General features: G+C 39.9%; 1 protein-coding gene across 11 annotated transcripts in view; it reads right to left on the bottom strand.

Moving 5' to 3' along the window:
* Nucleotides 1–5,557: 5,557 nt before the first annotated feature.
* Nucleotides 5,558–15,113, bottom strand: part of BICD1 (BICD cargo adaptor 1) — a 157,665-nt gene continuing 148,109 nt past the window's right edge. For 4 of the 11 annotated variants that reach the window (XM_015866227.2, XM_085540972.1, XM_085540964.1 and 1 more), the window contains 2 exons: nucleotides 13,097–13,172; nucleotides 5,558–8,532 (listed from right to left, as the gene is read on the bottom strand). In XM_015866227.2, coding sequence (XP_015721713.1) covers nucleotides 8,445–8,532; nucleotides 13,097–13,172 — 164 coding nt within the window. In that variant the 3' untranslated portion in view covers nucleotides 5,558–8,444. Of the gene's footprint in view, nucleotides 8,533–13,096; nucleotides 13,183–15,113 lie in introns of all 11 variants that reach the window. The other 7 variants (XM_015866217.3, XM_085540968.1, XM_085540957.1 and 4 more) reach the window with 4 other exon arrangements.

Raw genomic sequence — 15,113 nt, 5'->3', positions numbered from 1 at the left:
CTGTACCTGAAAGTGAGAGATAACAATACCCATTTCGCAAAGATGTCTCAAGAATTAATTAACACGTACAGAACGCTCTGAAGATAAAAAGAGTCAGTTTGCATTTGGCTTAGATAACAGGAGCCTTTGAAAGCGGTTGTGGCTCCACAGAGGCATTTCCTTTTTCATTAACGCAGGACATTGAGATTGCTGGTATTTGTATGCAGTACACTCTTTTGTTTGTATTTTACACTTGGCCTGAATCTGAGTCACAGACATTTTTCAGCCACATCTTCATATGGTACTGTATGTTGTGCCCATCATCTGACCTCCTCTACATAACCGAGTACTCAAAAACCAGATGGAGCCATCTCAAGCGCAGACAAGCTCTGCTCCAGCCCGAGGATCTCTTTAGATCAAACTTAAAGCAGTGAGCTGGAAGCCATGTCCATTCACTTGGGGCAATCTGGTTTCCCAACCAGCTTGGAATGATATGGCTCAAAATCCACCTGATTCCTTAAGTAACTTTCCTGTGTTCTAAGGCCTGATGGTAGCAGCCACTGTGCCATGAAGGACAGCTGTCACTTCACCTTAGAACACTAATAAGTTGTTAGTAGGAAAACCTCCCTTGGACAGATCACCTCAAATCATCTGAGCTTACAGAGGCTGTATGTCCCTTAAAGAGCTTCCCTATTTCTATAACAAAGCATTTTAGTGTAGGTGGATAGAAGATGCATGCTGTAAACACAATAGTTTTATCTGGTTACCGTAGATCTCCCCCTTTTCTGTGAGGGTGAATAAATATAGGGTTCAACCTTCTGCATTCAGGATGTCATAGAATCATAAGATCATTAATTCTGGAAGAGATCACTAAAGTAACCTAGTTCAACCATCACCACCATGCCCACAAACCACATCCCTCAGTGCCACATCCACCCATTGCTTAAAAACCTCCAGGGACAGCAACTCCACTACCTCCAATATGATCTCCAAGGAAAACTCTGTACTCACACTGCTTTCCCATGTTATATTTCTAACCTTTAAACCTTTTCTATGGAGCTGTACCACCAATACCATTTTCTCAACTATTTTTAGAATCATACACAATTAAGTAATTTTCTAGAACTGCTCATCCAACCTCATTCCTGAAGGCAGCTCTCATATGGCACAAAAATTTATAGACAATAAGTGAATTAGATGTTTACTAATTTACTGCTCCATCATTCTTGCAAAGGTCAGCATTTTTCACGGTATCATTTAGCTTCCAGTGAGTTGCCAGCTGTAGCACTAAGCCTTCGTTTTGTGGAAAAAATAGGACTTTTCCTTCAGGCAGTTACTCAAACCATCCTTTGAAAAGCAAGCAGTTGTACCTGTGTGGCTTTATTCCAAATAATACATGTATTCTGGGAAAATATTATCTATTCTAGCTCCCACATTTTGTTCTATGTATAAGACTAGCCACAGACTGCAAAAAGCAGTGGATGCCAGGCTCATCTGCATGTCCTTCTATTATCAGTACCTTCATTCTCATTTATAATACCTTGAAATCAGGGTTTAAGCACCGCTCAGAATTATGCACCATTTCTGTGAGCCTAACTTGAGGAGCCGGCAGCCTGTCAGTTGTCTGTAGCACTGAGGGGTGAACCACAGCTCCTGCTGTCTTCAGGATTCAGCCAGGAACAAGAACATACAGCAGTAGCACTGGTGAACTTGAGCTCCAGGATCTTCTCCGTTATCATCTAACACATTGTTTTTTTTTACAGGAAATGCAGTAGTTCACTTGTCAGAAGTCACCTCCCACTCCAGAACATGAGGTAATGGCGCTCCCCGAGGGAGAGATTATACAAACATTTTCTCTGGAACTTGAAGAGATATTTTTAGGTTAAAAACGCACACAATTTTAAAGTCAGACCGTTTCATTGACCTTACTTACAGCGCTGCCTCCACCAGAGCTGAGCGGGACCACTTGAAGAGATGATTCAGAGAAAGGGGCAGGAGCAACTGGGGTTAGCAGTTTCTCAAACCAATTTAGCCATGGGAACATTTACAGAAGTAACAGCCCTCTGCAGAACTGCTTTCAAGACTAATGCACTCAGGAAGAAAAGTCCGCTTTCTCTCTTACTTATTCTTAGAAAACCTTTTCACTTAAAAGAAGGGGAAGAATGGCTGGCGGATAAAAATCCTACCTCAAACAATCATACTTCTGCTAGGATGATCACAAAACATTTTGCCCAGGCCGCTTTCTAGAAGTCACATGTTTACTACCTCTCGGAGACTCTAGGAGCACTGAGGGTCACAGCAGGAGCTGCAGCAGCCACCCACCCACCACAGCTACATACCTGAAACACCACAGGCCTGGCTGCTGAAGGAGTGAGGGCCACAGGCCCACTTGCTGGAAAAGCCAGGCAGTTTGACAAGCAAAAAGAGATGATTCTAACCTTAAAAACGCAGCCACAACATGCTGTACTGCACACAGCAGTCCCAGCCCAGTTTTAATTTGACTTTATCACTGCTTTCGCTTACCCATTCCCTGACAGTAGGGATTTGCATCTTGCACAACACTCTTGTAACTGAGACCTTATACAGGTGTTGGAGCAGTGTGGAGAACACTCAAGAGCATTGAAAGCCCTGTCTGGTGAATCAGTCCTCACCCTCAATATCAGGAAACTAAGAATAGACATCTTTGATTTAGTTTTGATTCCCCTTGATATTCCCTTGCCCAGTTCCCTTTCATTTGGATACCTTTTCCATTCACAGTTCTAGGTCTTCAAAACATAAAGCAACGTAACAGCGCAAGCAAAGACTGCAAACTGATAGAAATACAAATAGACCAGACAGTATGGAGTTAAATGAACAAAAATGACCAGTTTATTCACTGGAACAGTTATGCATTACACTGTAATTGTAATAGAAACAAAGACATAAGAATCAGTATATCGGCTTCTTTTAATTGTTCTCTTCAGCACTAGAGTGCTTTTCCCAACCATTTGGCTGCATGATCACATTACACATGTACAAGCACAGACATTATGAATCCTTCACAAGGCGTTAATCTAGGATTGTCTACAAGGAATTACATGGGAATTACTTCAATTTTCAAAAACAAATGATACGTTTTCAGAAACAAGGATTATTTAACTTTTTTTTTTTTCTTTTAGCAAAAAGTAGCAACAATAAAAGTTTCCAATATTCAGTCTTCAGCAAAAGAACATACATACTTTTATATTCTTCACCATCTAGAAGCATTCCATCACTGGACCCCAAGAAGGCAGGACAACATAACATCAATTCAATGAAGGAGTAGCTGAGTTACTACAGCAGCAAACATACAGTATACAAACTTGTGTTTGTCACAAACTCCACCAGTGTTAAAACTCTTGTGAAAGGAACACAGCAATCCGTATGGTTCATCAGATACAGAACATCATGCAAATGATAACATTCAATAGATTACAAAAGTCACAAAACATCCGTTTTCATTTTTTGTTTTAAGTTGTTTACAAAGTATCAAATTAATTAACCCTTTAACAGTCAAACCATAGGGCTGAAAACCAATGGGGGCAACAACAAATAAGACAGACTTAGTTTATCCACTGGCATAGCACACACAGCCATACCAGTGAACAGGGAAAAGCAAATAAACACCAACAAGCTAGATAACTTATTTCTTATGCACATCTGATTGAATAACAATCCAGCTATCACATTCATCCACTACAAGTTTTTAATCAATCGTTTTCATTGATTTCCAAAGCCTTCTTCAAATCAAGTCACTATATAATTTAATTCACAATTGCAGAGGGAAAACAAACAACCAAACATACTCTTCCCTGCTATTTCTTTAACAGTGAATAATGATAAACTGAACAGATATGGACCTTCATGGAAAGACATTTCTGAAACACAGAGCCCTAACACCCGGAGTCTACCTACATGCTGACACCAGTCACAGAACTTCAGATTTTTCCTTTACTGTTTGTTAGTTTGTCACTTTGTTTTTATTAGATTTCATAAAGGGTCTTCTGAAGAACTTCATGGGAAAATAAGTTAAAATCTTGTAGGGAAAAGTAATGGCAGGTAAGCAGGTCTACATTGCCCCAAAAAAGAACAACAGTTGCAATCCAGTCAAAGAAAGAGTTGCTTACCCATTCCAAAAATCAGATCTCAGCAACCACTTCAAAGGGAGGAATCTCCAAGCAGAGATCCTTTCCTGGTAGCAGCCAGCCCTTAAATGAGGTCAGGGAGGGGTAAAGCCAGGCTCCAACCCTTCCAGTCATACACGTGAATTACTTCCACCTGCGTTCGCAGGACTGGCTGTGTCCCCTCACCAGGTGCTCAATCACTGGTTTAGGCTGTGACCTAACAGTCAGACCTAACAAATCCAATACAGATTTAAGACCTCAGAATGAAATATAAATCCTTGGTGATAGCACCCTTGCCTTTTTAACATGAGGAGTATGTAGATCACACAAGAAGTAAGAATTTTCTGGCCTGCCATTTTCAAACATAGAATTCTTATATCCTAGGTGGATGGATATTTTCCATCAAAGCAGGGAGACAGATCTCAGAAGGGCTCATGTAATCTACACCTGATGATGACGATGATGGTGGTCAGTCCAGCTGTGGCAGCACAACTCTTGTCATTAGCGCTGCACATTGAACAGCAAGGTTGGTATCAAAATAAGGGCACAGACCTGCAGGTGTCTTTAGCGGTGCAATGGGAACTGGGCTGTGTTTTTGTTAACACTTAAATGTGGTAAATGGCTTAAACACGTTAACAACCTTTCTAATCAGAAATAAATTGAAGGTCATCTTGGCATTAAAACTTGCAGCGTTACATTAATTACAGCTCAACCTATGAAACCTACTGTATAGCCATGCTTACGCTCAGTTACTATGAAAAATGTGGATGGAGAAAGCACAGAGGTGCCAACCTGTCAATCAGATCAATCAGAACAAATACCACTACTGCCTCCACTTAGAAGCCAGAAACTTCCATGCAATCAGCATGAGAAATTATAATAGTTCCTCTTCCTGTAAAAGCCTCCATTAAACTTCTGATAGAAAATATACTTTCCATACTATTACATCTTACAATTTATATTTATTTATTCATCTCCCACCCCCCCACACTCCCTTTTTCCCTCCCCATTTCTACACACACCCTATAAACTGGATTTCCAGAATTGTACCATTTCTCTCAGCAATTAAAACTAAAGCAGAAATGAAAATGCTCTTTCAAATGCAAAGAATCATAGAGAACAAAAACTTCATTTCATATATGAAAATCAGAGCAGAATTTGAATTCCTTCCTTCCCGTGCAGGACACATTTCTGTATCTCTGAGCACGTATGTATCCTTTTTAGTTATTCTTCAAAAATCAGAATAGGTAACACCCCACCATAAGTCAATTCTAAATGGGCAAAGAAAGTAGGTTTTGAAGCTCAAACAAAAACAACCCCAAACAACCAGGCTTTTGTGTCTGTTTTTGTCTGTATGTAAATATTGCCTACAAAATGGTTCATAAAGTTGCACGCCGTCAATCGCTGCGTAAAAAAAGAAAGAAGAGTTTATCATCTCAAGTTCAAGATATGCATTTTATTTTGTACTGGTTAACTGACAAAAGTTGTCCCCGGGGACCTACACAGTTTTATAACTTACAATGCAATAACTACAGCCATTTGTACATTTAGATTGGTTTGTTTCTAGATCTCTTCGATTTCCAACATTTACTTGCTTTATTACATATTAAAAAATGTAAATTGAAAACTTAGAAATGAAGAATTTAAAGCTTAAGAGGATAAAAAATTTAATAAACCCACTTAGTTCTATAAAACAGGGCCACGATTTCTATACCATTGAATGCTGTTTCATAACTCTTAATCAACATGGACACACTGGTATGTTTCAATTTCCCAAAGTTGCTCTGCAAATCACAATTGGAAACAAATACATTACCAAACAAACATTCCACTACAACATTATTTTTTCTTTCCCAATATATTCATATCTATATAGAAAAGAAATGCATTTCACTGAATTCCTGTTGAACTAAAATTCAGGGAATATGTTTGTTTTGGATATGAAAATAGGAGAATCTATTCCAAGTAACTGCAATAACTCTATTCCATGTGCAACACAAACTCTTTTTCTGCTTAACCATCAACAATAGCTGTCCTTATTGGTCAAAGGCATCAGCACTGTTTCAGAAGATAACTACACCCAGGACAGTCTGCAAGGTCAGGAACTGTGAGGTGCTCATGGGAGGCAGCGTTTGCCTCCAACAAAAATGGTTTTGTTGTTGTTTGCTTTTCAGTAAAAATCAAAATAGCAGCTAATATTCATATCAAACAATATGATTGAGCTGAATGAATTTTATTTGACTTTTTTCTGACAAGACAACATGTAGGTTAAGCGTGACACTAAATAGTTATGTAAGTGTATACAAGAACCATGTGAATTGCATGGTAAACCTAAGCAGAACATTGCCGAGAGTTGTCTGTTCAATCCAACCAGAATCTGATGTCAGTTTATTCCTATTTTCTTCACCCTTGACTCTGAGTGTTTTGTTACAATAGCTCAGCTCCTTTGCCAAGGCTACAACTGACACACACCGCTGATTACAGAGAATATTTCTATTTACAGCACCTTCATTACTGGTACCATGGAAATAATAATTATTAGGCACACTGATTGGTCGCTGATTCTTTCCTCTGCTGATGTTTTGTGTATCATAACATTTGGTAAGCACTGTTTCTAACAGAAGCCCGAATTCATTTTCTCAGACTCAGGCAGAATGTGAAAAATTATTCCAACCATATCTGCAGCAATTTTTGCCCAACTGCTCTGTATCTTAGGCTGCGCCGTGTTTCCCATTTGTAAATCACACTCGAACTGCAGAGAAGGAATAAAGACATGAAAACATCTAAGCCTTTGTTCTGTAAATAAATTAAGGCCACCTGACAGAGCAAGGACTGCTAACTACCAACAAGCGGGCAGCAATGAAGACTTCTATGTGATGACTAGATGAGAAGCCCCAGAGATGCCGAACCATTACGGCTTAGCAGCTTACCTTGCTGTCAGGTACTGTGCAAAGTAAATTTTGCTATCCTTGATTTTGTTCTGAAACTTGCTATTAAAAAAAAAAAAGTAATGAAATAAATAAAAGAGAAATCCAACAAATTATTCAGCTTTTACAGGAAAGAATCTTTAACTAGGAGCACTGTGCACTGTTGCAATAGAGTCTGTGTAGTGTAGATCACCTGAGTATTTGTCATAAACTGACATGAGCTAAGGTTCTGTATCTGTTGATTTTTGGCAAGGAAAAAATGCACTGAAGTCCTGCTAGCTTTGATCCACACCATTAATTAAGCTTACCTGCAGGAGTTATTTCACCTTAGAATATTTCACACCGAATACCTGCAACTTCACCATTCATACTAGTCTTTCAGGGTAAGGCCTCAAGCTAGTATCCTGAATATGGGAGCAGGAAGAAAGAATGTTTTTAATTAGCACACGACATTATATTTGTTTTAGATTTTCTTTTTTTTCTTTTTTTTTTCTCAGATACCAAATAGAAAGTAACTCCAAAAAACAGCACCAATTCATCTACTTGTCTGAAATGCAAAAACAGAATTACAATGCAGCAAAACAGAAAACAAACCAACACGTCATCATCCTCTCAGCTCCTTACGCTAAATAATAATCTTCCAGTGAAAAGCCCAAACAAAACCAGAAGCTAATGAAATAGGGATTAAAAAACAAGTGCATAAACAGTATCAGTGCAGCAGCAAAATATACAGTCATCACTAACATTTCGATTCAACCCACTGCCAGCATTTTTGTGCAATAAGAATTGGCCGTGTGCTGGCCAATACAACAAGCCTCTCTTTAATATTAACACAGTCATTCTTCACTTCAGCTATTTCTGCTTGTTTAAAGAAAAAATAAAATAAAAAGAATTAAATACAACTCTTGCAAAAAAAAAAGACTGCATTTTATAAACAAAAAATTATGGTGCAAATAAAGCAAGAAGGAAATATCACACCCTTAATGACAAAAGAAAATGTGAACTGGTTCCTATGGCTGAACTCAGAGGTTATGAGGGTAGGGTTTAGTAACATACTTTATTAATATTGGCTTAAGTCTCTCATTATTTCAGAGGTAAAGCCAAGCAGCTGGGAGGAACATTTCTGTTGAGATATTAAATTTCACTACACTTTAGTTGTGATAGTAAAGTTTGAATACAATCAGAGGAACCATAAAAAGTCTTCTCGATAGGTTGGGCTCTGTGCTTTGTGTTCTTCTTCTCAACCTTCCCTCAGTTGCCAGAGCAGTGGATATGAATCCAGACTTATCGATGCAGCAACAAGGCAGGATTGTCTACCCGCTCGCTGGGAACAACCCGAACCTTTGTTGCACGAGCTCCACTCTGTTTGCGTTTTCTCTTACGTTGCATATGAAGATTAGGGGTAAGGAGGAGGCTTAGAGAGACAGTTGAGAGGGGCACACTGAGAGCTGGAATGTGGCTGCTCTTCAGGAAGAGCACTAGGACTGAAAATTAGAAAGAAAAACAAGTGCTTAAAATACACGGCAAGGTTTTATGTGCATGTAAGTTGTACAAGGCTGGAAACAAACTCTAAAAGGTGAGGAGAACTCATCCCTAAATCTGCATCCTCAGATACGCAGCATAAAGAAAGAAAATCCCCAGCATGCACATGTTTAGCAGCACCTGGATGTATGACATGACATGGTGTAGACAGCCTGCTTGGCAGTTCACAACACACACATATATTGCTGTTTGCGTGCCCTGTCATATAGTGCAGAGGGGTCTGAGCTAGCTTTCAATAAACCAGACGTGGCTGGAGTCGTGGTCTATTAGTGGCAGCACAAAGACAAGGAGAAGTTAACATGAACACAACCCCACTCCTTGGTGCACAGTTCCATAACGTTCAAGCCAAGCTTCAAATACACAGGTTTGCTTACTTAGCTCAGCAGTGTATACTGCGCAGCAGCAGGCAATGCAGACGCTGCTCAAGTGAGCCCCAAATCATTCCTCAGCCTTGGCCCATCCTGTCTTATGAAGGTGAACTTCAGCTTATCTAGCTGATGCCAAGCTAAGTGTCAGCCATTAAACTTTCGAGGTAAGCATATGGCAAAGCAAGATTCCAAAGCATTATACAAATAAATGTAATCTATTCAAAAAAATATGTCTCGGAGAAGGGTGTTTTTTTTCCCTTAATCCTTCAAGCGTTCTATGGTCTTGAAGTTATTCCAAGCTCAATATGTGATGAATCACAATCAATTCACAGCCCTGTCTTCAATAAAATCTGTTTTTTTCCATTTTCCTTCTTTAAAATCCATGCATATTATCTCTGCAGTACAGACTATTGAGTGCTGGCTGAAGGCACGCAATTAGCCTACTGCTGGAAATGAATCAATCTGAAATGCCAGAGGTATTTGAAAGTCTGCCATTGGAAATGCCAGCAGTACTGAAAGTGTCTGTAGTTCTACATACAGGAAACAAAGAAATGGTACTGCACTTCCCGAGACAGAAACAAGTGTGTACCATTGCCATTAAGAAAGCAGATGGCAAAGTCCACATTTTCAAAGCAAGGCAGCCCAGGAGATTACACCCCCAAAATCCACAGGTATTGCAATTCAACAGGAGCTGGAGCCCCTGCACCTCCAGGCTTCTTTGAAGATCAGAAACTTGCATGTCTTCAGTTAAACTCTGCTTCATGTTTCTGCCCCTGAAGATGAGCTGCCTGATGACAGAATGGCTGGTAAGAGTGAGTTACGGGAGCTCAGGACCTCACAGGCTCCATTTTGAATTTGGCTGAGTAAGTCAGTCCCAAAGAGTTAATTGCTTTTTACGACTATGACTCCTCAGTTCATATATCATCTAAAACTACCCATCTAGTTTCCTACTTCCCATCTACTACCCATCTTTTCCTGCTCTTCTCAAATGAGTCTGTCTCAGGAGTATCTGGAGATGGACCCAAAAGGTTTGCATTTACTCTAGAAGCTATCCACTCCTTAAGAGCCATATCCAGCCTTCAGCACCTCCTAAGCTTTCAAGATAGTCTTTAAGAAAGAACTACTAAGTCCTTCAGAGAAATAGAAGTGAATTCAAACTTTAACATGGGAAGACAAAAAAGATGGTCATGTTTCTCTACAGAGATTGCCCTGCTCTCCTCTGCTGCTGCCCCATTTTATTTCATATTTTTTTCCTCAAAAGGACTCTTCTAATTGTCAAAAAGGAATAGAAACCCAACGTTACCCTTTCTCATTAGCAGAGGCATGTTTGTCTTTTGGGGCTTTCTTCCCAGCTTTAAAAATAAACAATGAATGAAGTTCTAGCTTCAAGAGAGAGGACTGGTGAGAAAATGGCCACGCTTAAGACTGGTTTTGTGCAGTAATGACCTGAAACGGGACCTCTGAAACAAGTAGAATTCTCCTCTATACACATTCAGTCTCATTAGCATTTTGGCATTAATTTCAGCACAAAATCAACCTTGACTGCAAATACTGTAACAAAAACTATTCCAGAATATGCTCCATTTAGGAAGCACTATGCTTAGAATTACATCCTTCTTTTCTTCACACTAATTCTGTGTTGTTTCTCACTTTCTAATACAAGTATACTTAGTATACTTTTGTCCACAAAAGGAATTGAAAACTTTGTCTCACCATTCCCATTTCAACCAGTAATAAATATTAAGGGCATTGAGAAGAGAAAAATATAACAGGGTTATCAGTACAGGCACCGTGGCAGCGACATACATACACCCATCACTTACAATCCTAGTAGATTTGAATCTCATCCTAACACTCTATTGCTGTGCTGCCCTCCTTTCAGAAGAACAATACACCCAGTTTGGTTATGCAGATTAATGTGGCACTATCCAAGCAAAAAATTGCATTATCCATCAAACAGAACCAGCAAGTGACACATGGCATGCGGGGTGCTTTTTATGGCAGGATGGGTGATGGTGGCAGCAGGTCCTGGAGCTGAGCTACCAGGTACATTGACAGTTACAGGCAGTAGAGGATGGCAGGTGAGATAAAGAACACAAAGTGATAGAAAGATATGGAAGAACTTAAAGCTGCTGGCTACGGACTGAGAATACTGTTACATTTCTGCCCAAAGGATATCTGCTGCTTTTTAAACATTTCTGTAATGCTCTCTTTAAAGGCTGCTATCATTTGGGAAGATATCGATTCAGTTGATGAATACGGTCCATGTAATTTTTCACGTTGCTGTTATCGTCTGGTTTTAAGCAGCTCTCTCCCCTCCCAGAACTCAAAAAGCTCATCATATATTTCTAAAATCAATTGAAAAACGTCATGCAAAGCCCTTTGGTGTTAGTAAATACTCTGTTGTTTCTTAAAGACATCATTCACATGCAATAATTTCTGGCATAGGTTGTAAATGTAACGAATCGGCAATGGAAAATACAAACAGACCAGCGATATTTTCAGAATGCAGCCCTTTCTTTTTACCTATTCATCTTCAATCTTATTTCCTTAACATTTAGCCCTACTTTGTATTTCCTGTTTTCCAAGAAATGAGATTATAATTCCTTACAGAACAATGAATATTGGTTTAACTTGCGGTATCAGGACTTTTGTTTTGTTTTTATTGGTTTTTAGATAACTTGGGCCCAGCATCTGGTCCAAAGACAGACACATTCTTGTAGACATTGGATGACAGTATTATCTCAGTCATGCGCAATATAATAGATCAAACAGACAGCTACTGATGCTAGGAAGGGGTGAATGTCATCCATTACTTTTCAAGGTAGGCCTACGTCTGGTTGCTTGCCCACAGTTCTGGACCTAGAAACTGAGGTGAGGCATGGAATGTGGAGTGAGCTTCTCACACATTGCTTCGTAGGTTTACTTTGAACATCTCTAACAAAAGGTTCCCCTAGATTCTCCAGATCAGGTTCTAGCAGAAACACGCAGGCATGAGCAAAAAGACAGATGTACAGCTAAACAAGTCGACTAGATGTATCTTGGAATTTCATTCGGCTTCCATCTGCTCTTAGCTTTTCCAGTGAGGATCCCCCAAACATACGCACTGGAATCATCACAGCTTCAAAACTACTGTGAAAAACTGAGATGCACAACTGCACCTTCTTGACCAACATATCCAGCTCTGATTGTGGCCAATGAGATCTTTCTAACTAAGGAAGCACTCAGGGACAAACCCGAAAGCCCTGAGGCTTTCCCCTGGAATGTGCCCCTTTCTGCAGGTTAATCTGCTGAACAAGGCAATGCCTGCCAACAAGTGCACAGCAGTGTTAAGTCATGTAGCTCTTCCCTTCTGAGAAGGATATTTAAAACTGAAGAAGCAATAGTTTGGTAGCATTTAGGAGAGGAATAACAGAGAAGTGCATATGAAGAGGCTGTTCCAAGGCTGCTGACAGACCTGTGAGCTGGCAGGAGTGCTCAGCAGTGCCTCATGTGCAGCCTGAAAGCCGCAGCCCATCCCTCCTCCAGTTTGCATTATTACAGCAGGCTTCTACACATGAAGTTTAGCATTCCATGGGAAATAGTTTCATTGCAAATAGGGCTGTAGATCAGATGGGTCACTGCAGATCAGGGTAAGGTCTAAAAAGAACGGAAACTCTTTCAAATGAGAAGTGACTGTGTGCACACTGTCACTATACTATGAACTGATAAAAATGCATTGCCATCTCTTTTTTTCTTGTTTTTTGTGCCTGCTGAGATATCTCAAGTACCTTTAAAATGCCACCTTATGAAAATGGAAATCTGTGCCCAGCCCTAAAGATCAAGTCCTCCCTTTAAATAAATTTATCTAGCAACATAGTAAAATCACGGCTGTTTTGGCAACATGGAGGAACTGCAAAAACAATTAGAACAAATGAGGGCTGTAAGATACAACTTTGCATTCTTTTAACATTTTTGCATTGATGTAAGTGCATGGATCTGTGGTTCGTGTTTGTATTGTCACTGCAGAAATCATCACTGTTGCTCAAGGTGCTGTTAGTGAAGAACCGTAGCAAAGAGGTTTTGAACAAGGAAGACAAGGGGAGTTGCAGACGTGCATGCAGCTATGTGCAAAGAGAAAAGAGTTAGTTTGGTTTACCTGACATTCTGGCAATCTGGCCCCCTGGCTAGTTGTGAGCCGTGTGGCGGTATGGAGGCAGCAGGCTGCTGACAATCTACAAGAAACTGATAAATTAGACATATATACAGAGAGATTACAGAGCAAGGGGTTAGTAACAGCAATACACAGGCTGTGCATCTGATGGGGAGATTTAGTGAGGAATATTTGTGTGGTTCCTTATCTGACAGGAACACCTTTTTCCTGATAGAAGTAACATCAGTTGTTGCCTTTATTTTTTTTCTTTTCAGAAGCAGTGGACATTTACATTTGTCTTCCTTTAACATTGGCAATTAATTATTTTAACCAGACAGCTGTAATGGGCTGCATTTGGGATCTGAGTTTAAACCTTATACCCATCATTATTCTGCAGATGATGAAGTTGTTTTGCTCACATCTAATATAAAAAGTGTCAATAAAGCTACTCAAAATTTCTCCAAAGAATTTATATCCCTAAAGCAGTTATTACAGATGCCATCTCACCGTGATCTTTAAGAAAAAGTTTGCAAGAAAGTCCTCACAACTTCTAAACAGTGCTTTTGACAATGTCTTTTCATAGAGAAAGGAAAGGAGGAACCAATACAGCAGGTACTCCACAGTATTTGGAGGAGTTAAGAGAAGTAGCTGAACATGAAAAAAAAAACCTGCTTTGGGGCTCATTATTTTCTATTATGATTCACAAGTGTCAAAATAAGTTTTCCCCACATTAATCTAGCCACAGCTTGCATGACTCAGATTGTCAGACCTCAGCATCCTTCTGAGCATTAGAGAGATTCAGACCACCTGGAGAACTACCGGAGATCACTTTTTATCTCTAGCGCTGTTAGATCTTTTGTTCTCAGCCTAACCGTTCAGTGGGAAGGAGTGAGATAAATTGAAATGATCAAACTTCATGTGATAGGAAAGAATCTAATTTCCTGATTGCTGCTACTTAAAGCTCAATACCAGTAACCTTTTCTCTTTAGAACAAGGATGGCCTCTGAAATGCATTTCTATTCTTTGTCTCAGTCAAGTGGATGAATCTGTGAGTAATCTACTGTCAGGAGTCTAAATGATAACAGGTACGGCACAGAGCAGTGCAGCTTCCCACAGAGTGAGCATCAAATCCAGCACCATGACATTTCCTTTTTGTATGAGGCCAGAATGCTTCCCCTTGCTTCCTATGAAAATCCGTGCTGATCTCCAGTGGGTGCAATCAAGCATAACCAAATCATTAGTTTCTTCTTACTTCAGACAGCAGGAGAAGGTTTTGGTTATATTCTCAAGTACATAGATAACAACTTCAGAAATATTTATGTACAGCTACTGCAGGTACCATTGTGTCAAGAAGAAGAAGAGAAAGAAGGATATTGTGCAATTCTCTCATATGCCAAGATGGTCACCATGGTCCTTGCAGCATTGGAATGCAAGAGCTTAAAACTCATACAGACCCTAATAAAAGGGCCCGTCACTTCAGCACAAAGCTCAGATGAACAGAAAGTGGTGCCTGACAGACAGAGCAGCCTGTAAATATAGAAGGGAAATGATGGCTTAATCTATACAAACTATTTTGCAGAAGTCCAAAGCAAAGTTTTCCCCAACAACTTACAGGAGATAGTGAGAGAAAGAAGACAGCAGAATGCTGTGTGATGAAAAGGTCTGGGTAGGTTTCATAAATACAGAAGAAACTGTTCTAGCAGGCTTTGCCAGGAATAATGCAAATGCCTGATTTACAATCCTACTCTAATATCTCAGACATCCTGCAAACATTTTATGGAGCCTCTTCATCTGCTAGACTTGGCAGAGCACATAAACTGAGTCAGATTCTGCAGGCATCATGCAGCTTGGATAAGAAATGTTCAACATAAGCAATCTCCCTACTTCACACAATGGTAGTTCTCACTGGTGTCAGCAACATGCATAGAACCTGGCTCACCCTCAGTCACACCTGCAACTGGTAGCCCACATGACTTAAAAAGGCTGAACTGTTCTTCTACGTCCCTTCAGAGTGAAGTATGTG

Source organism: Coturnix japonica, chromosome 1 (assembly GCF_054131305.1).
Source record: "Coturnix japonica strain WE chromosome 1, WE-NBRP24, whole genome shotgun sequence".
NCBI classification, from domain to species: Eukaryota; Metazoa; Chordata; class Aves; order Galliformes; family Phasianidae; genus Coturnix; species Coturnix japonica.
The sequence above is the reverse complement of the archived record's forward strand: the minus strand, read 5'-3'. Positions and strand labels throughout refer to the sequence as shown.